At 36.4% G+C, this 21,076-nt stretch overlaps 1 protein-coding gene across 1 annotated transcript; it reads right to left on the bottom strand.

The window, feature by feature from the left end:
* Nucleotides 1-15,924: 15,924 nt before the first annotated feature.
* LOC148564673 (uncharacterized) lies at nucleotides 15,925-17,232 on the bottom strand. The gene has a single exon (XM_088487072.1). The coding sequence runs from the start codon at nucleotides 17,230-17,232 to the stop codon at nucleotides 15,925-15,927; it is 1,308 nt and encodes a 435-aa protein (XP_088343198.1).
* Between the last annotated feature and the right edge of the window lie 3,844 nt (nucleotides 17,233-21,076).

Raw genomic sequence — 21,076 nt, 5'->3', positions numbered from 1 at the left:
TCTCTCTTCTACCTCAGGTTCTTTTCTTCTTCCCCTCTACTTTCTTTTCTTCTTTTTAAATTATTGAATTGTTTATTTTTCTTTCTTTTCAATGTTTTTTTTAGCTTAGTTATTCATGGTTTCTTTTCCATTCTTTTCTTTGTCTATGCATTTTTCATATTGGTGTTGGAGTTTTATTTGGACAGTACCTTATTATCATTAGGCTTGTGGATATTTGAGGAATAATTTGACAATTGACATTTATATTTGGCTCTCATATACATTTGGATACATTATTTTCATTCCTATTTTAACTTGCACACCAAGTGTTTGTGAATAAGCTTTTATGGCATTTTGAATCCTATTTTCTTTTACTCTTTTACTTGCATGCCTCTTTTTCACACCACTTGTGCTCCACATGTATTTGGGATTATCATTCACAATTGTCATCATTACAAATGCTCTTTTATTTGGCATATTTGTTACTTGATGCTTGAGTTATACTTCTCATGCCTATTACTTGCATGCTTTTACCCTCTTGCATATATTAATATGAATTGCCTCTTGCTCTTAATTGCTGTCTTACCTACATGTTGTAGCTACCATGTATTTAAGCTATTATTTTTCCTTTGGCATTCATTATCACTTGGAATTTTCTCCTTCCGGTTATTTGACTATCTATATTTAACTTCCTCCCTCTTTCCTTCCTCCTTAGGCATGGGTACCAAGAAAGGAAAAGAGAAGGCCACTGACAAGACACCGGCTAAGAGAGGAACCAAGAGAGCTTCGACTAAGGTGCCACCATCTACCAGCGTCAAGCCACCAACAAAGCGGGTGAAGAGGATCATTAAAGTTGATGAATCAGAAAAAGCCTTTCCCGCACGGGATTCCACACGGTTCACTAACCATTATTACGAACAGATGTTCCCCATCCTAGCTGAGAGGAACTATAATAATGAGCATCTACTTATTTTTTCAACACACTTTGTTGCTTTTGTGGAGCCCCAAATCGAGAAGAGACAGTGGGGATTTTGAGGAGGCAGCCACGGGTGGCCAACTTATCATGGGTCGTTGAATTCTACTCCAACTTCTACTCGCCTACTCTGCAGATTGTCTATGTTCGTCAGCAGCAATTCCCGATCTCCGAGAGTGCCATATAGAGAATACTGGACCTCCCGCCCAGCTCAGAAGGGCTGGATGCATATCAAGAAGCCTCTCTTAAGCACCAGATGTATCAGTTCGAATGGGATAGTGTCCTTGGAGTTATCGCCCAACCTGGTAGCACCTGGATCTATGGGCAGCATCGGTCAAAACCCAAGAGAATCTTGATAAACCCCCTTTGTAGGGTTTATCTTGTGCCTAATTTAGGAGATTTTATCACTTTTTACCCACATTTATTCAATGAAATAGCATGGTTTCATGATTGTTTCCGAATTTATGCTTAAGTGTGAAAACGTTCTTTCTAGGTCCTTAATTAGCTAAATTTAATTCACCTTTGATTCCACTAGATGCCTTGATTTGTTTGTTAAGTGATTTCAGGTTGAAAGGGCTAAGAATGGATCAAAGGAGTGAAAAAGAAAGCATGCAAAGTGGAGAAATCATGAAAAGCCAAAGATTTGGAAAAAAAACCCATGGACGCGCGCGCGCACTATGCGCCTACGCGCGAATTGCGAAATGCTCAAGGGGTGTGCACGCGCACTGTACGCGTACACGCCAGTGGCCGCACGTGATTTTTAAATAGAAAATATGCCCAGCAATTTCTGAGAGCTGTGGGGCCCAATTTCAACCAACTTTGGCGCCCAAAATGCATATAAGGACCAAGGATTGAAGGGAAAAAGGGGGATTCAGTCATTTTTACTCATTCACACACATTAGGATTAGTTTAGAGTTAGTTTTAGAGAGAGAAACTCTCACTTCTCTCTAGGATTAGGAATTAGGATTAGGTTTAGTTCTTAGATCTAGGTTAATTTCATGCTTTGATTTACTTTTCCTTTATCAATTCTTGTTCCTCTTCTTCTCTTCTCTCTAGTTTTGCTTTTAATTCTTGTAATCCTTTACTTTTATGTTGATGCATTTTTGTTCTTCTATTTTCCTTTAATGCAATTTATGATTCATGTTACTTTATTGTTCATTTGATTTGTTGTTGTTCAATTCCTTGCATTTGAGTAGTGTAGATTTACTTTCCTTGCAATTTTACTATACTTTTCTTTTATGCCTTCCAAGTGTTTGATAAAATGCTTGGAAGGATTTTAGAGTAGAATTTTATGCTCTTGGCTTGGAAAGGTAACTTAGGAACTCTTGAGTTACTAATGTCCAAGTGATTGACAATTGGGAGCCATTAACTCTAGATCTCACTAATTGAATGGGTGGAGAACTAGGACTTATGGACTTGGATTGACATAGCTCATTTGACTTTCCTTTATTAGTTAGAGGATGACTTAATAGGGTTGATCCTTGCCAATTCTCATGTTGTGGTTAGTGATTAGGATAGAGATCCTTGACCACCAAACCTTGCCAAGACCTTTTTGGCCATTAGTTTACTTTCTTTGCTATTTATATTTCATGTCTCTTATCAAAACCCCAAAAATACCTCATAACCAATAACAAGAACACTTTGTTGCAATTCCTAGGGAGAACAACCCGAGGTTCAATACTTCGATTTATAGATTTTAGGGGTTTGTTACTTGAGACAAACAAATTTTTGTATGAAAGGACTATTGTTGGTTTAGAAACTATACTTTACAACGAGAATTTATTGTGAATTCTAAACCGTCAAAAGTCTTTCTCATCACATCTCAGCCCAGTCACTCACCTTGGAGGCTCGCGTGTGGGCACAGATTATATCCCACTATATCATTCCAAGCACTCACGAGTCGACCTTCACAGCAGACATGGCTGTTCTCATCTGGTGCATCCTGATAGAGCAACCACTCAACCTGCCCCGTCACATTCGGCAAGCAATGGGACATGTACAGATTGCGGGTAACCTGCCTTTCCCCGCCTTGGTTTCAAATTTAGTCTCTGCAGCAGGTGTGTCCTATCGGGCAGGAGACACGAAGGTCATGATCCCCAGGGCCGACCAATATGTCCCGAATGGGAAGTACATTAGGCCACCAGTTCCCTCTGCGAACAGGCCTATCGGCCCCTCTTTAGATACTCCTCCTTCTTCTACTCCACCTTCATCCACACCACAAGCACCATCCACCCATCAGATGTTCCTTCAAATCCTTGAGAGGCTCGACCGGCAAGACCGGCGGATGGAGCAAATGGAGCGCCGTAACAAGCGCCGTTACAACTACCTGATGGAACTCATAGTTGGTACTCACCCACCTCCAGAACAGAAGGATACCCCGGACTCCCCTTCATCCAATAGCACAGGAAGCCATGGCGAACCAGACAGTGGAGGCAATGCTTCCAGCCCTACCCTGCTCCTTACTGATGGCACGGAGGACCGTGCCAAGCCTTAAGTGTGGGAGGTCAGTCCTTGACTTCCGGAGGTAAATTTCTCTTTCTTAACACCAACATTTTAGTTTTTCTTTTGATTAGATAGGATAGATTGCATGATAATAATTACTTGCATATATGTTTGCTTGGTTAAAGTAATGAGTTTCTTGTCAAGATCCTATTTTACAGTGTTTCACTAATTTAAATTGAAAATTTATGTTAAACTTGTTTGAAGATTGTAATTTGGAACATGAATTATAGCTAAGAACACACAACCTGTGAGATTTTGAGCTTAATTACATGGTTACATTATTTAACCATAAATATTTTATTCTTGTGTGTTTCTTCACTATGATTGCAATCTTTACTTTGTTCCATTCTATATGTCCATTATTTAGTATATTCATGCTTATATGTGATTGAGGCCATCATTTGTTATTAGCTCACTTATCCCAAATAGCCTACCATTCCATTCACCTTTGTTAGCCACATTGAGCCTTTTAATCCCCATTTGTTCTATATTTTATCATATCACTAGCCTTAAGCGGAAAAACAATTAATTACCTGATTTGAATCTTTGGTTAGCTTAAGATAGAGATAGTGTGTTAACCAAGTGTGGGAAACTGTGGGAAACCTAGGTTCATGGGAATGTGTTGTGTTTTTACTTTATTTAAATTTTAAGAATTTGGGTATCTACTCATGTGAAACCAAAAAAAATCATATGCATTAAAATGTCATGTTTGCTTCATGTAAAACAAAAATGGACATATTACCCCCAATGCTAAGTTTAATAAAAGATTAATGCATATGTGGTGAAATTAAAGAAAATCTGATACATGAGTATGTGATGCAGAAGTGGGAATTTTGGGTATCTAGGCATGATTTTAGAAGCACATAGAGTGTGTGTGTGTGGTGAGAACTTAAGTTAGTCAAAGATTCATATTATAGCTCACTTGGCCATACATATATCATCACCCTTACCTTAACCCCATAACAACCTTGAAAAGACCTCATGATGTTTGCATTGGTATACTAAATATTTGTTGATTGGTTAGATGAAGAACAAAGTTTAGAAAGCATGACTAGTGAAGAGTAGAGTGAATTAACCTTAGACACTTGAGAGATTAGAGTGTATATACACTATCAGTGAGGGTTCAAGGCTTGATTCTATGTTCCCTGCTTTTATGAGCTATCTTCTTACAAGTTTACTTGTCTTTTATTGTGTGATTTGAATTAGTGAAATCTGATTTATCTTTTTTTTTGTCTTGGAGAACTTGTTTACTTTTGACCAAGTAGGCAGAAACATCTTAGCATGTAGTTACATTCATATATAGGTTGCATCTCATGAGTCTTGCTTTCCCCCCCCCCCCAATTCATTCATTATCTGTCTCCTTGAGCTTAGCATGAGGACATGCTAATGCTTAAGTGTGGGGAGATTGATAAACCACTATTTTATGATTTATCTTGTGCTAATTTGAATGATTTTTATCATGTCCTTGCACACTTATTCATACAATTTGCATGATTTTACAATCCCTTCCTAATTTTGTTCTATGGTTGAAAACTTGCTTCTTAAGCCTTTAAATTGTGTATTTTGATTCCCCTTCATACCATTCGATGCTGTGATCTATGTGTTAAGTGTTTTCAGGCTTTATAGGACAGGAATGGCTTAGAGGATAGAAAGGAAGCTTGCAAAAATGGAAGGAGCACAAGAAATAAAGGAGACAACAAGTGAGGAGCGACGCGCACGCATGGCTCACGTGTGCACGTGATTTGGAGACTTTCATGGCAATGCGTACGTGTGCCTGATGCATACGCGTGATGTGTGCCACGTGCAGAAATCTCAGAAGATGCTGGGGGGCAATTTTTGGATGAGTTTGGACCCATTTTTTGGCCCCGAAACACAGACTAGAGCCAGGGGACAAGCAGAGACTCAATGGACATTCTCATTCGCATAGTTTTTGAGTTTTAGATTGGAATCTCATTTCTTTCACATTCATAGTTTTAGGATTTTATTGCTTTTGATTGGATATTGAGAAGAGTCACTACCTCCGTTGAAGTTTTCATCATTCTAGTTTGTTTCCTTATTCCTTTACTCTTTTTTATCGCCCATTAACCCTGTTCAGATACGTATGTTTATGATTTTGGAATTTATTAATGCAAAGAACTATTTTTACCTTTAATTAATTTTCAGTTATTATTTTCTCCAATTTATCATGTCTTCTTTTTATTCCCTTTATATGCATTTGAACGTTGTATACATGTCAATGGAGTAGACTCTTAACTTGACTTGGGAGTTGGTTAAAAGGAGACCCTTGAGTTGAAATACTCAATTGTTAATTGGAATTTGGAAGTTGTTGGTTAGCTCTCAAGTCTCTGACTGTAATCCTTCCTTAGGAGAGGATTAGGACTTGGGATTCAGAGTTGGTTAGTTTGTTACTTGACTTTCCTTTATTCGGTAAGGGATAACTAAGTAGAAACAACAACCTATCACCATTACACTTAGGAAAATTCAACAAGGATAGAACTTCCAATTAATCTTCTCCCGGTCAAGACTTTTATTTTAATTATATAAATTCTCTTGTTAATTTTCATTGCTTTAATTTACAATCATTTATTTTTCTGTTCTTCAACTACTAAAATTTCCCAGAAAATTTCTGATCAATAAAATGGCACTTCTTTGTCAACTCGTTGGGAGACGACCTGGGATTTCTACTCCCAATATTTTTATTATAATTTTATGACAACCCTTTCTAAATTGATAAGCGGATTTTTAGTCAGTTAAGAACTGTACTTGCAACACTGTTCTCATTATAATTTCTTAATTGGAAAATTTCCGCCATGTCACAAATTTTCTATCATTTTGAAGCCCCAGATGTTTTCTTTTCAACGCAACTAGAACCGCCTCATTTGAACCTCTGTAGCTCAAGTTATGATCGTTTGAGTGCGAAGAGGTCAGGATTGACAGCTTTGTGATTCCTTCATTTCTTCATGAGTCCTCCCACTTTGCATGCTTTTCCTTCATTCCTTCAATCCAATCTTTGCCTTATGAACCTGAAATCACTCAACAAACATATCAAGGCATCGAATGGAATTAAAGTGAATTAAAATTGGCAAATTTAAGGCCTAAAAGGCATGTTTTCACACTTAAGCACAAATTTAGGGAGAATTACAAAACCATGCTATTTCATTGAATAAATGTGAGAAAAGTTGATAAAATTTCCCAAATTAAGCACAAGATAAACCACAAAATTGGGGTTTATCAATGCCTATGCATCTTAGGCTAGTTTCATAAGCCTTTTTCATTTGTTTTCATATGGTTTCATGCACTTTCTTGAGAAATAAGTAAGTATTTGGATGAGAATTTCATGCATATCTTGATTCAATCAAACATGGTTAATTATGTGCATTTCATGAGATTTATGCAAGATTTACTTGATACTATGAATGAGGCAAAAATCTTTTGATTATAGCAAGACTTTAATGCATTTGTTTGGTTGATGATAGGTAAAAAAAAGCAGAGGAATGGCAAGGAAAAAGTAGAGACAGCAACGTTGGTGGCCAAAGTTGGCTCACCAACGTTGCCTCAAACATTGAGGGAAGAGGACAATGCAACGTTGGTGGCCAAAGTTGGCTCACCAACGTTACTGGCAACGTTGTGAAAAATGGGTGCAAACGTTTGAGGGAACGTTGGTGAACCAACGTTACCCTCAACATCCTCGATAAATCTCAAATGTTGGAGCTGGAGGAATTGCCTTGTTTGCATACGCACAGTGTTGTGTGCATATGCACAAGAAGAAAAATTGCAAGTGTGCGCACGCACAAGGCAGTGTGCGTACGCACAAGGGTGCAACATTGGAGAGAACGTTGGTAAACCAACGTTACCCCCAACGTCTTCGATAAGAATCTCAATTTTGGAGTTGGAAAATTTGCTGCGACGCGTACGCGTCGATGACGCGTACACGTGAAAGCAAATTTTAGCCAGTCTCGCAAACACGTGGGCGACGCACACGCGCAAAATGCTGTTTTGACGTGTACGCGTGGGCGATGTGCACGCGTGGCTACACGAATGTTGGTGCACCAACGTTGAGTCAAACGTTAGTGGCAACGCTCAAGTGTTATTTTTGCAACATTTGACTCAATGTTTTCATACAAACATTGATCACCAACGTTCTCACTAACTCCACCATAATTGGGCACCCATGCAAGCATGAACGTTAGTTGCCAAATGTCCCTCATCAACGTCACTAAAAGCCACTTTCAACTTGCTTCAACAAAGGCCAAAGCCCAATCCAAGGACTTGAAGACTGAATGAGGAAAGTGTATAAATAGCATAGAATTTGAGTTAGAAGGAGGAGGCTGGGAAGTAGGGGATCCTAATTGGGCAACCCTAAAATCATTTTCTTTGTACTTTTCTTTTAGTTTATGTACTTCCTTTTCCTTTTCATTTTCTATTTGGATTGAGCAATGATGAACTAAACCCCTCATTTCATTGGGGTAGGAAGCTCTTTTCTAATTCACTGAAACATTAATAGTTCTTATTCTTCTTCTTCTTCTTTCCTTTCTCTTTGTTTTGCTTGAAAGTTTTCGATCTTTATCCAATTAAGTCACTGTCTCGGAAGAAAAGTTGCTCATACTTGGATTTCCTCTGAACCTTGGAAGAGGAATGAGGAAATCATGCTAGAAATGCTTTCTTATGTTGGACCGGATTGGGGGTTGGATGGATATAGTGACATATAATCTTACTAATACTTTGATTTGGAAAAACATGTGGTATAATCAGTGATCGTCCTTCATCTCTTCCCATGATTTGGGCAATTGTTCAAGCTTAGAGAGATTGAATTGCCAAGGAATTAGGATTCAATCACCTAAGATTGCCAAGAGATCAATGAGTTGCATGGATTGAGGAAGAGATAAGAGTGAACTTGATCTGGAGAATACAATATCTCCTGAACCCAATAAATCTCCCATTTCTGATCTCCCCATTCTTTATATTCTGCTGTTTACATTTATGTTTAATCATCCCCATTCCCATTTAAATTCCTGCAATTTACTTTCTGCACTTTACATTTTGCCATTTACTTTCTGTTATTTACATTCCTTGCTATTTACGTTTTCCGCTATTTAAATTCCTGCAAATCTCAAATTCAAATATGTTTAGTTCAACTAGAACATTCCTTCGATTAAAATTGCCCAACCAATCAATCCCTGTGGGATTCAACCTCACTCTACTGTGAGTTTTTAGTTGACAACAATTCGATATACTTACCGAAAAAAAATTTGTAGCAATACAGATTTTTGTGCATCATATTTACACATTCATTATAAAAACTAGCGGCTCAACAGGCACGATAGTGCCTGTTCAGCCGCTTTTCTATTGTTTTTTTTAAATTAAATTTATTTTTTGCTAATATATTATTTATTTTTTGAATTTATTAGATAAATATTTTTTTATTATTTTAATATTGGCATGACCTTATTTATATAATATTTTGTTAAAATTAAAACTATTATAAAAAATTTTAAAATATTAAATTATAAAAAAACACAATAAAGAGGTATATATATATAATATAGTTCAAAAAATAATGATAATAATATTATCCTGATTCAAAAAAATTATATATAAATCAAAATACATATTAGTTATTTTCAAAAATTAATTTTTATTTAAATATCACAGATATTTATATTTGTCTTCATATTTTTTAAGTGGTAGGCCAAAATATAAATCTGAAGAGGTCTTCATTTTCTTATAAGTATTGAAAAAAAAGAAGAAATGAGAATGTTTATTTTTTTTATTTTTAAATATCAAACTATAAGAATAATTAATAAACAAAATAGGAGAATATAAAAATTGTGTACCTGAAAAAAATCTTCGTAATTCATCGTACATATCCTTATTAATAACTTTTTGAGTCTTGAAAAACTGTCAGATTTATTGACTATAAAAATAACTATATAAACGCTTCAAGATTATTTAATTAAATTGATTCCTTAATATAGTAGGGACAAATTCAATTAATTCAATTAATTATAGATTTGATAAAATAATTTAAAAATAAAAAAATATATTTAAAAATAAATACAGAAATTTTATAAGTTATTTAACTTTTAGGACGTTCAAAAATTATAAATTTAAATTAAATAAGATACTAAAAATTTTATTATGTTGTTATTATGTGTAATAAAATTAAGATAAATATTTATAAAGTAATTATTTATAAATATTATAAAGTTTATTTATTTATTTTTTTAACAGTATTTAATTTGAAGCAAATATAAAAATTTATATTTAAAGTATTTTTTATTTTTATTCATAATTCTAATAAATAAAAAATATTTTATTTTTTAATTTTATATTCATAATTCTAATAGATAAAAAATATTTTGTTTTTTAAATTTTATATTCAATTTATTAAATTATCTTTAATTTTAAGATTTTTTTAAATTATTAATGTATACTTTTATTATATCTTCTTATTGTATCACACACTATTATTTTCTCTTACTATTATTTCTATCGCACACTATTATTGCCTTATTCTCCTTTTTCATTTTCTTCTTCTCCTCACACCTTCTCTTCACCCAATCGTAATTAATTATCACAAAGTACTATATATTATCGTAACTTTCAATCTTGTCTATCACTTTGATCTATAATCATTTATTATGTTAACTTTTATGAGTCGTTGAAGTGTTGTTAAAATAATTGGTTTTTGTGTCTTCTGAATATCTAAATGTATAAAAACAATAGTTTTTTCTTGATGTGGATTTTAAGTTGTCTTATTATTCTATTAAAAAAATGTACGACATAAAACATTCAAAATTTTTGCTCAAATTATCAAAATTTGATGTCAGTAATCCTTAAAAATAATATTAAAATATATTATTTTAACTAATATAATAAAAATAGTACATTATTGTAAGTTTTTAACTAATAATTATAAGTTGTACGTTTGTTTTATTTGTAAATTAATTAAACTATATTTTATTATTTTATTTTGGATGTTTTGAAACAATGCGATCCTACTATAAAGATGATATTAATTTTTATAATCTAATACGAACCTTCTTATTATTTTGTTTGTCACTTAAATACTATCCATAAAAAATAGTTAGTTAAAGTGAAATACTGTGTAAAGAGAGTAAAATTTTTTTTTTTTTGAATTCAGAGTTCTAATATGTTTCTTAATCATCACTTGATTTAACTCATATTTAATAGGTTAAAAAATTCTCTCTCTCTCTCTTATATTCTTAACTTCTTCTATAATAAATTTTTTACATTATCTAATACATAAAATATCACATCCTTACATATATCTTAAAAGTTAAAAGTTAAAAGTAAATTATATTAGTATTTTTAATAAAATTAAAATAAAAAGATAAAAAACTACTGAAAAGAATAATATTAAGTTTGAGTTATGCTATGTGTACACCAAAGTCCGCCACCAATATAAAATAAAGGCTAAAATACAAATACACATTCAAAATAAATTAAACTACACATGTATTTATTATACACAAATACATTGGTAGCTGATTTTGGTGTACAAATAGTATTTTTGATTAAATTTTATGTTCTTTTGTACCAGAATATTACAATTTATTAGATTATTATATTATCTTTGTACTACAAAACAAAAAATAAAATTCTATATCTTCTTGTTGTTACTTATTTTACTTTATTTTTATTACAGTTTATTATATTATTATATTATTTTTGTACTATATAACAAAAAGTAAAATTCTATATCTTCTTGTTGTTACTTATTTTACTTTATTTTGGCTATCTAAATTAGCCTGTATAATATTGTAAAGATTGAAACTGTTAAAAAATATATAACAAAAAATTTATATATTTATTGTGTTATCAGGTTATTTAAAAAAACTAATTCATAGATGTTATTATTCTACCATATCTTTAATGTTATATGTCAATTTAATATTTAATAAAAAATAATATTAACCGACATAGAACTAATTAAAAATTTAAAAAATAATTAGCAAAATATCCATGAGAGTTTTTTCACTTTACTATTGATAGATACATTTTTTTTTTTTTTGCATCTTTTATATGCCAATCAAATAATCAATACTATATGCCAAACAAATAATATTTAATTAATTAATTTTTTTGAAATATAAATTATTTATTTTAATTAAATTATAAACAAATTTACATGTACTTAAATGTCAGAACTCTACATGGTTAATAGTTTAGGAAATAAACATATCAATATTTTAACAAATCGTTGGTAGTTGCAAATTTTTTTTTTGCTCTTTTTATGTCAATCAAATAAGAATTTAATTTTGATGTTCTATTAGTGTAAATGCACTAATCACCATCAAAATTAAACTCATCAAATAATCAAGACTATATGCCAAACAAATAATATTGTGGAATACAAAATTAGTAAATTTTTTGTTGTATAATTGATTTAATTTAATTTAAAAATAAATATTTATGTACTCAAATTTTAATTACAATACTTTATATAATCAATAATTTAGAAAATTAAAAAAATAACACCATTAAATACAAAACAGTTTTAAAAAAATGAGATTTAACTAAAAAGTAAATATTGATGCACTTAAAATTTAAAAAAATATTCTACATAATTAATACTTTAAAAAATTTTAAAAATAATTTTATCTTGCATAAAACCGTTTAAAAAATAAAAAAAATTAACAAAATAATTTATAAGAGTTCTTCGATTCATTATTGATAGGTATATACATGTAAAAAAAATTAAAAAATAAATATCAGATAAAAAATAATAATTTTTTTAAAATTAAATTGATGAAAGAAAACTTTGGATGTGAAAGATAGATTAAAAATATATAAGAATTAATATAGTTTGGTAAGTAAACTGAAGAGAAAGGAAAATGAAGGTGAAAGTTATGCGTGAAATAGATAACTGTAGTAAAACGGTATAAAATTTGCAATTGTAGTGAATGGAAGCGAGGAAAAGATGGAGGTGATACAATGACGATATTGAAAGAAGGAGAATGATGGCAACAGTAATAATATAGAAAAATGCACCTAATGGTGAGAGGAGAAGCACTAAAAAATAAAAATTGAATAATGAGATCAACTATTGGTATAAAGTACTCACATAAAGAATATACCCAAAATAAAACAATAAGATCGATAAAAATTTATTTATCACCCCTAATTATATTTTTTTCCTTTCATACATGGCGTCCAAAATCAACATTTAGCATAGTCACTATCTTGTTCAGAAAATCACAAAAACTTATCCAAATAATTGTTACATACAGAGAAGCACATTCAGAATTGGGAAGAGAAATAAGAAAAATTGAAAACAGATAAAATTAATAAACGGATAAATTATTGGAATAAAGAATTGAAGAAGAGGTTACTCCGTATCGACATTATATATTGTTATAGATTTCTATTTGCCTGTTCTAATTGTAGTCAATTAGGCTACTCTTGTGTTTGTGGTACCTCCATTTGTGTTTGTCATTGGAGTTGGAATTGAAGTTGTATCAGTTGATATGGCAACTTGTTTTCTTGTCGAATCATCTCCGGATAAGTTGCACGTCTTCTAGTTAGGTGTTGCTGTCTTTGTTCTTCGGTCATTTTCTGTCTTCTTCGCCATTCTGTCCAAGTGGTCGACATTGACGTAATTGTTGATTTCGTGATAGTAAGATGCAGAGAAGAAAAACATTTGTGAGACCAAAATTGAAAGTGAAAGAGTAATTTAATTTTCTTGGGAGTTAAGTACACTGAAGGTGGATCAGTTTTTTATTGAAAGTGGGTCAGTTTTTAAATTGAGTACGTAGTGGTAGCAGTTTTTTTATTGGAAGTAAATTAGTTTTAAAATATGTCGTGGGGTTAAAAGTGAATTAGTTTGATACTCTGTCGTGGGATAAATATTTTTTGATAAAAAAATAAAAAAATGGAGGACGTAGTAACAGTTTGTTATATTGAATTCCGTATTTAACAAACTTAAAAAAAATAGGGGTAAAATAGATAGAAGAAATTGGATACCAAATTTTTTTATTCCATTATATATGGGTATAGATTTGATTAAGGAGTACTCTTCTATATGTAATTTTTTTTAAATATAAACAATAGACATCAGAAAAATATATAAATCGTGTATTGTAATTTAATTAATTGGTATAGATTTAATTAAGAGTACACGTTTATATGTAATTTTTTTAAGATAAATAATAGACATCAGAAATATTTAAACCGTGTATTGTAATTTAATTAATTTTGTTATAGAATATCAACAAATTATGTTTTTTTTTTTGAAACAAAGGAAGCTCAACACATTAAAGTGGAGCAAATAAAAGAAAAAAGAAGACACACAACTAGCTACCAACAAATAAACCAACCCCCTACTATCCCCAGTACTCTCATCCTCCCCCAGGATCACCACCACTCCATTCCGTGTAGCTCATCAACGTCCTTGTGTGTATGACCTCCAGGCTTGCTCTTGCATTCTTGAAGATTCGTGCATTCCGTTCCAACCAGATGTTCCAAATCACTGCAAAGAACACTGACATCCACATCTTCTTCCCCTGTTGTCTATTATGCATTCCATGCCAACTCTCAAACATTTCTTTAACAGTTCCGGGAATCACCCACTCCCTTCCTAGTAACCTCAGCCACTTGCACCACACCTGCCATGTTACCTCACACCTAAGGAATAAATGCTCAACAGATTCTAATTCCTTAGTACACAGTACACACATACTATCCCCCAGAATGTTGACTCCTAGTTTAGTCAGCCGCTCCTTGGTGTTAACTCTACCCACTAGCACAAACCACCCAAAGAGCTCAATTCTCGGAGGAACGAAACCTTTCCAAATTGAACTCGTGAAGCTATAACTCGTTATCTCAGCTGATAATGTCTCCGCTTGTATAGCCTGGATCACAGAACTAGTAGAGAAAATACCTTTATTTTCAAACTTCCACACCACATTGTCCTCCCTACCTGATGACAACCTCACTGGCCTTAACCTCTCATGCAGTTGATTGACAAGCTCCAGCTCCCATTGGAACAGTGCCCTCCTCCATTGAAAATTCCAAATCCAATCAAGCCCATCCCAAAAACCACACTCCCCGATGACAAGTCCTTGCTGACTGGAAATAGAGTAGAGTCTCGGATGACTTCCTTTCAGAGTACCACCTTGAACCCAGTTATCTTCCCAAAATCGAGTCTGCATACCATTGCCTACTTCCATTGCCAGTCCACTTACCACTTTATCACGAATCCGCGGTTCTTTTATATTCAGCTGACATATGTCCTTCCAAGGGCCACCCTTTACTGGTAAAGGCTGAGTTGCTAACATGACATCCGGGTTCAACTTATTACACGAACACACAATCTTCTTCCACAGCGGGCAATCCTCCTTTGAAAACCTCCACCACCACTTAAACAGAAGCGCTGTGTTTCTCAGCACTGCATCACCAACCCCCAATCCCCCAACCTTTTTTTGGAGCCTAAACTATCTCCCACTTTACCATAGGTATACCATAGTTCCCGTTCTCCCTGCACCACATAAAGTTCCGTTGTAAAGCAATCAGCTTGTCCGCTACCGCCTTCGGCATCTTGTATAGACTAAGGTAGTAGATGGGGAGACTATTCAGCACCGATTTGATAAGGACCAGCTTACCTGATTTATTCAAAACCTTGGCTTTCCACAAACTCAGCTTCTGTTCCACCTTATCAATGATTGGTTTCCAAGTCTTCACCAAGCGCGGATTCGCACCTAGAGAAACTCCCAAGTATCTAACCGGTAGAGAAGCTTGTTGGCATCCCAGCAGTCCACATGCCTGATCAATCCATCCTTGCTCACAGTTCACCGATATCAGATTCGATTTATCAAAGTTAATGCTCAGCCCAGACATCAACTCAAAGCACCGTAACAGTCTCTTATAGTTTACAATTGTTTCAGTCTCCGGCGGGCAGAATAAAATAGTGTCATCTGCAAATTGTAGGTGTGACAGTTCAATAAGATCTCCCCCTACCAGCAGTGGAGCAATGCGGCCATTCCTCACAGCCTCCCCCAACATCCTATGCAACACATCTACAACTAATACGAATAGCAATGGAGAAAGTGGGTCCCCTTGTCTTAGTCCCCTCTCCATCTTGAATGGCTTGGAAGGTGCCCCGTTTACCAAGACTGCCATGGTGGCCGTAGTAACACACTCCTTCACCCAGCTCCTCCATTTTTGGCCGAAGCCCATTTTCTGTAGCACAATGTCAACAAAATCCCATCTCACTCTGTCATAGGCCTTCTGAAAATCCAGTTTGATAATGACTGCTGACTTTTTCCGAGTCTTCAGCCAATGAACCGTCTCGCAGGCTATGAGTGCACCATCATGAATTTTTCTTCCCTTTACAAATGCAGTCTGAGTCTCTCCAACCAGTCCCGACATCACAGATCGCATCCTGTGCACCAACACTTTCGAAATCACTTTGTACACACACCCCACCATACTAATCGGCCTAAAATCCTTCACCTCCTTTGCACCTTCAAATTTGGAGCTAGTGTCACCCACGTTACATTGACATCCTTTGGCAATTTCGCACTTTGAAAGAACCCCATTACCGCAGCAGTGAATTCCGGCCCAATGTCATCCCAGCATTTCTTTATGAAGTTCATGTTAAACCCATCACTCCCTGGGGCCTTGGAAGATTCGCAGTCCCACACAGCCTCCTTAATTTCCTCATCCGTCGGCATCACTTCTAAAGCTTCAGCCTCATCCCTATGGATACACTTTACTAACCCATCTCTGATTCCAATCCTCGGAACATATTCCTGTCGATATAAATCCTTGTAGAACCCTCTAATCGCACCTTTTATTCTCGCCTGATTCCGCACAAGTCTTCCATGTAACATCAGAGCATCAATCCTGTTATTCCGTCTTCTGGCCGAAGCAATGTTATGAAAGTATCTGGTATTCCTATCCATGTTTGCAGCATGCTTAGACCGAGACATCTGTTTCCAGTGCATTTCCTTTCTAATATACCATTTTGAACAAAAGCTCACAAGCGCCTTCCTTCTAGCCTCCGTTGTACCATCATAAACTCCATCACTGACTGAATTGTCCAGCTTGGTGAGCTCCTCCTCAAACCTCATGAGTCTCTTATCCATGTCCCGGAAGTTATCCTTGTGCCATTGCCGCAGTTGTATTGCTAGAGCCCTCAGCTTGCACGGGAACTGCGTTTCTCCGAGGCTTCGCCACTCATCCTTCACCATTCTCAGAAATCCCTCATGCGTAAACCAGGCGTCTAAACTTCTGAATGGTCTAGGGGGCCCCGTTACTCTTGTTAGTTCCATGATCACTGGGCAGTGATCAGACAATCCCCTTGGGCCACCCTTAATCCTAATATCCGGAAACACCTCAGTCCATTCAACATTAACCATCACCCTATCAATCCGACTACAGGAATGCCCCCTAAACCATGTATACTTCCTATCAGTAAGAGGCAAATCTATCAACTGTATGTCTCGCACCCATTCCTTAAATTCCTCCGATGACGCCATCAAGCTAGTAGCTCCTTTACGATCCTCTACTTGTAAAATTTCATTAAAGTCTCCGAGAAAACAGAAAGGAATCTGACACAACCCCGCCACATAGCTCAGTTCTTCCCACACCCCCCTCTTTGCCTCCCTCCCATGCGCCCCGTACACCAAACAGAAAGCACATCGGAAGTTGGTCTTTGTTAAAACGCCTTCAACACACAGCCACCTCTCACCTTTATACCTTTGATCTACTTGAAACACTCCTTCATCCCAAATTAATAGCAGACCCCCCGCCATTCCTGCAGATTCCACAAACTCCCAACCAGCAGTACTAGATCCCCAAAGCCTTGCGACCTCATATTTAGTAATCACTTCTTTTTTTTGTTTCAAGCAATCCCAATATGTTCAAATTATATTTATTTTTCAAAGATTTCAGCATGCTTAATTTACCGTCCCCCCCTCCACCCCCTAATATTCCAACAGCTCACAATCATTTAAATAAAGATTTGCTCACCTTATTTTTATTTTTTGGTCGACTCCTTCTCGCCTTTTCCTTTTGCTTCGCCAGTTTTCTCTTAGCTGCTATTTCTTCATTTTGTGCTTGCAAAATCGCCATAATATCTTCTTCCTCATCGCATAAAACCGCTCCTGATTCCACAGCCAATGCCCAGGTTGCTTGATTCTCCTGGCGCTACTCTTCCTGTGTCCCCTCGCCTTCTAAATGGCTAACTGTGCCCAGCCTAGCCCCTGCTCCTGCCCCCCGGGCATTGCCACAGGCAGCCACCTCCGGGACGTCCCTCACTGCGTTTCCCTGTGCTCCCGAGGTACCATCCTTCCCCATTAGGCAGCTCAATCCCGCTTGGGATCCCTCATCGTGCAAGCCGGCCTCACTTATCCCATCCTGCGCCCCTTGCTCCTACCGGTGGACTGCCGCCCTGATTCCCGTCCCCTCCTGCGCAACCCTTCCCCCATCAAGCTCAACTCCCACCCCATCGATCGGTCCTCCGCCCCCCACCATCTCCTCTAGTTCCGGGTTCTTATCCACCGACGGATCCCCGAGTTTAAACGGCAACCCTCTCGCCTCAGGATCCTTCTCCGCTGGTGAGCACCCCAGCCCTCGCACACCTTCCATCGGCGCCGCTTCAAACAGCTCCCGTGGATCCCTCCGGATCCTCAGGCCGCCCGACCCGTCGTGGCCTCCAATGGAAAGAAAACCATACGCCGTTTCAGTTAGGAGGCCATCCTGGCCCAGCCCAACAACAGGCTCCTTCTCAATACTCATGTCCCTTACGGTCAGCCTCCCCCCTCCGTTCTTAGTTGGTGTTGGGCCAATTGAATGCGAGCCCATACTGTTACAATACTCCAACCGTGTCCCAGCTTGGTCCCAATCCGGATGGGCAGCCCACTTTGCATGAACTCCTCCCACCCCTCCCCATACTTGCGTGACTGTATTCTCCGACTCCCCCTCATGAACTATCTCACATCCCTTCAAACCCGCTACTTCACCGTCCTTGGTACTAGCTGAATCCGGTACAACCGTATCCTTTTTGAATTTCAAAAAGGCAACGTCCACATCATTCAATAACACATCAGAGATTACTATTCTGTCCTCACCGTGCTCAGCCTCCATAGGCCTACCAGTAACCAGTTCCGCCGCCGGGTCCCAACTACCCTCCCCCTTCTTCATGGCCGTGCCAGCGGTGCCAGAAACTTCATTCTTCGCATAGACACTTCTGCTTCTCCCCATGCTGACCGCACCGCCCTCCTGTGGTTCTACCTCCTTCACAAAGATCTCAAACACCGTCTTCCCAACAACAATTTGCATCCATTCTCGGATTACATCGAATACCCCCGTCTCAACTTGAATCCTCCCTGCTTCAAACGATGCTCCTTCCCCCGTCATTACATCACACTGGACCACGTTGCCCCACTGCCCTCCTATTCTCTTGAACGTTTCCGGCGCCCACGCATGTAAAGGAATTCCGTAGCACTCCAGCCACGCTCGTCGAGTAATACACCGTTCCGATTCCTCCCAACGCGAGATCCTATGGAATACTTGCAACAAATTATCCATCTTGAATGTAAACACTCCCTCCGCATGCTGCACAGTATCAAATATTACCAGCACTTTGCACGGCCCGATCTCCCTAACATCCACAATGTTGGGCAGATTTTTAGACACCACCGTCTTCACTGATCTGAGGTCCACTGGGTGTAACGTGTGCCCCACTAAACTCCTCGCCAACCATTCCATATTTGCTTCGACTACCGGCACATCAATTCTTTTCACAGGTCCATTCCCATCTGTGGCATTCTTATGGTCTCGCACTGGCTGTTCCTTCATAGCTTTGGCCGCAGCCACCCCATTCCCCTGATAAGAATCCACTGCTTCACCGCCATTGGGACTTGTTATTTCCTTCCGCACTGTGCCACCCATCTGAAACTGTCTTCGATACTTAGCTTCCCCGACGGTAATTACCTTCCCCCGTAATCTCCACTGGTTCATTTCTACAATCGCCTTGAGAGCGCCCCCTTTTGTCGTGTACCGAACAAAGGCAAATAAATAGATCACACCACTCTTTCGTTTCCGGCCAAGATATATGTCGTTAATTCTTCCCGTCCAACAAAATAAGTGATACAGCTCCCTCCTTGAGATATCAGCCGGTAGATTATCCACAAACACAGAGAATGAATCATTTTCCAAACGATGATATGCCTCCCGATTCTAAATTCTAGGATCCTTTGGTGTTAACTGTACTCCTCTCGTACTACCCCTGGAGTACTCACCTCTCACAGCCTCTCTGCCTCCCATTTCAGTTATTGGCTATCAGCTAGGGTTTCCATAGTTGTGTTATCTTCTTCTCTATTGTACTGATTATTTTAAATGTAATGGACACCAGGAGCTTGTCCTTTATATCATTGTTTTGAGAAGGGAAATCCACCGAACGCAAACTCATTAAGAAGTGGACATCAAATCATGAATGTTTGAGCAAGAAAGGGCCCTGCAATATTCAACCAATTGCTTAATCAGTCTTTTCACGAGAGACAGACCTGCAGTGGCTATTTCCACAGAGACCCCGTGACCAATATCAACAAATTATGTTATTACTTGAAATAAAATGAATTAGTTTTAAACTCTGTCCTAGGTAAAAACAATTTAAAAAAAATTAAAAAATTAAATACGTAGTAACAGTTTTTTTTCATTAAAAGTGAAGTGGGTAAAACATTTTCTTGAAAAAAAAAAGAAAGAGGGTAAAATGGGAAGAAGGAATTGGATACCAAACTCCTATATCCTCATTAAAAAAAGAAAGAGGGTAAAATGGGAAGAAGGAATTGGATACCAAACTCCTATATCCTCATTATATATTGGTATAGAATTAAAAAAAGAAAGAGGGTAAAATGGGAAGAAGGAATTGGATACCAAACTCCTATATCCTCATTATATATTGGTATAGATAAATGACCACACACTATGTTAAAAGGAGGAGGAGGGATACATAATACATAAATGAAAATTCAAAACCCATCATTGAGTCAACATCAATGCATTAAGTAACAAAACTTCCAAAAATCAAAAGTTAAACCAGCCAGTGAAATTATCATAGAACTTACAGTTGATTTTGATGTATTATGGCAAGCATGACTAGCATCAAGCATCAGAAGCCAGGGCAAGCTCATCACTTTTTTCTCTGAATCAAGCCCAATAGAGAAAAGGAAAAAAATAAGGTATAAGAACAGAAATCATAAATAAGTACATACCAAAGCTTCAAGCTACAACTCAAATTATCATAAACAGCATGTTTAATTGAGAAGGAAACCAAGTCTATTTGCAATTTAATCCTGCCATTGGTTCTCTATCAGTGTCAATGGCATTCAATTTCTAATTTTCTAATAATGAAGGCAAGAAATGGTTTTCCTCAATTCTCATTTCATGTAACTGAAAAATAAAAAATTTAGAAAAGATTTTTTACAGTTTATTCATGTTCAATAGGTGACTGAAGGAGCTTGGAATGATTCCACTTAATTTGTTAAAATTGATGTCTCTGAAAAATAAGTTATGTCCAAAGCAAGTATTATTTAAGAGAGAAAAGAAATGGTTTCAAAAAGTCAACTTAAAATATTTTAAACCCCTATATTATAA

This window comes from Arachis ipaensis, chromosome B5 (genome assembly GCF_059453495.1).
Source record: "Arachis ipaensis isolate K30076 ecotype BB chromosome B5, ASM5945349v1, whole genome shotgun sequence".
Classification (NCBI taxonomy): Eukaryota; Viridiplantae; Streptophyta; class Magnoliopsida; order Fabales; family Fabaceae; genus Arachis; species Arachis ipaensis.
Note: the sequence above shows the minus strand (reverse complement) of the source record. Positions and strands in the feature narration are given on the sequence as shown.

Excerpts from the sequence above, each read along its gene's own strand:
- LOC148564673 (XM_088487072.1), bottom strand. The coding sequence starts at position 17,232 with ATGGCGGGGGGTCTGCTATTAATTTGGGATGAAGGAGTGTTTCAAGTA.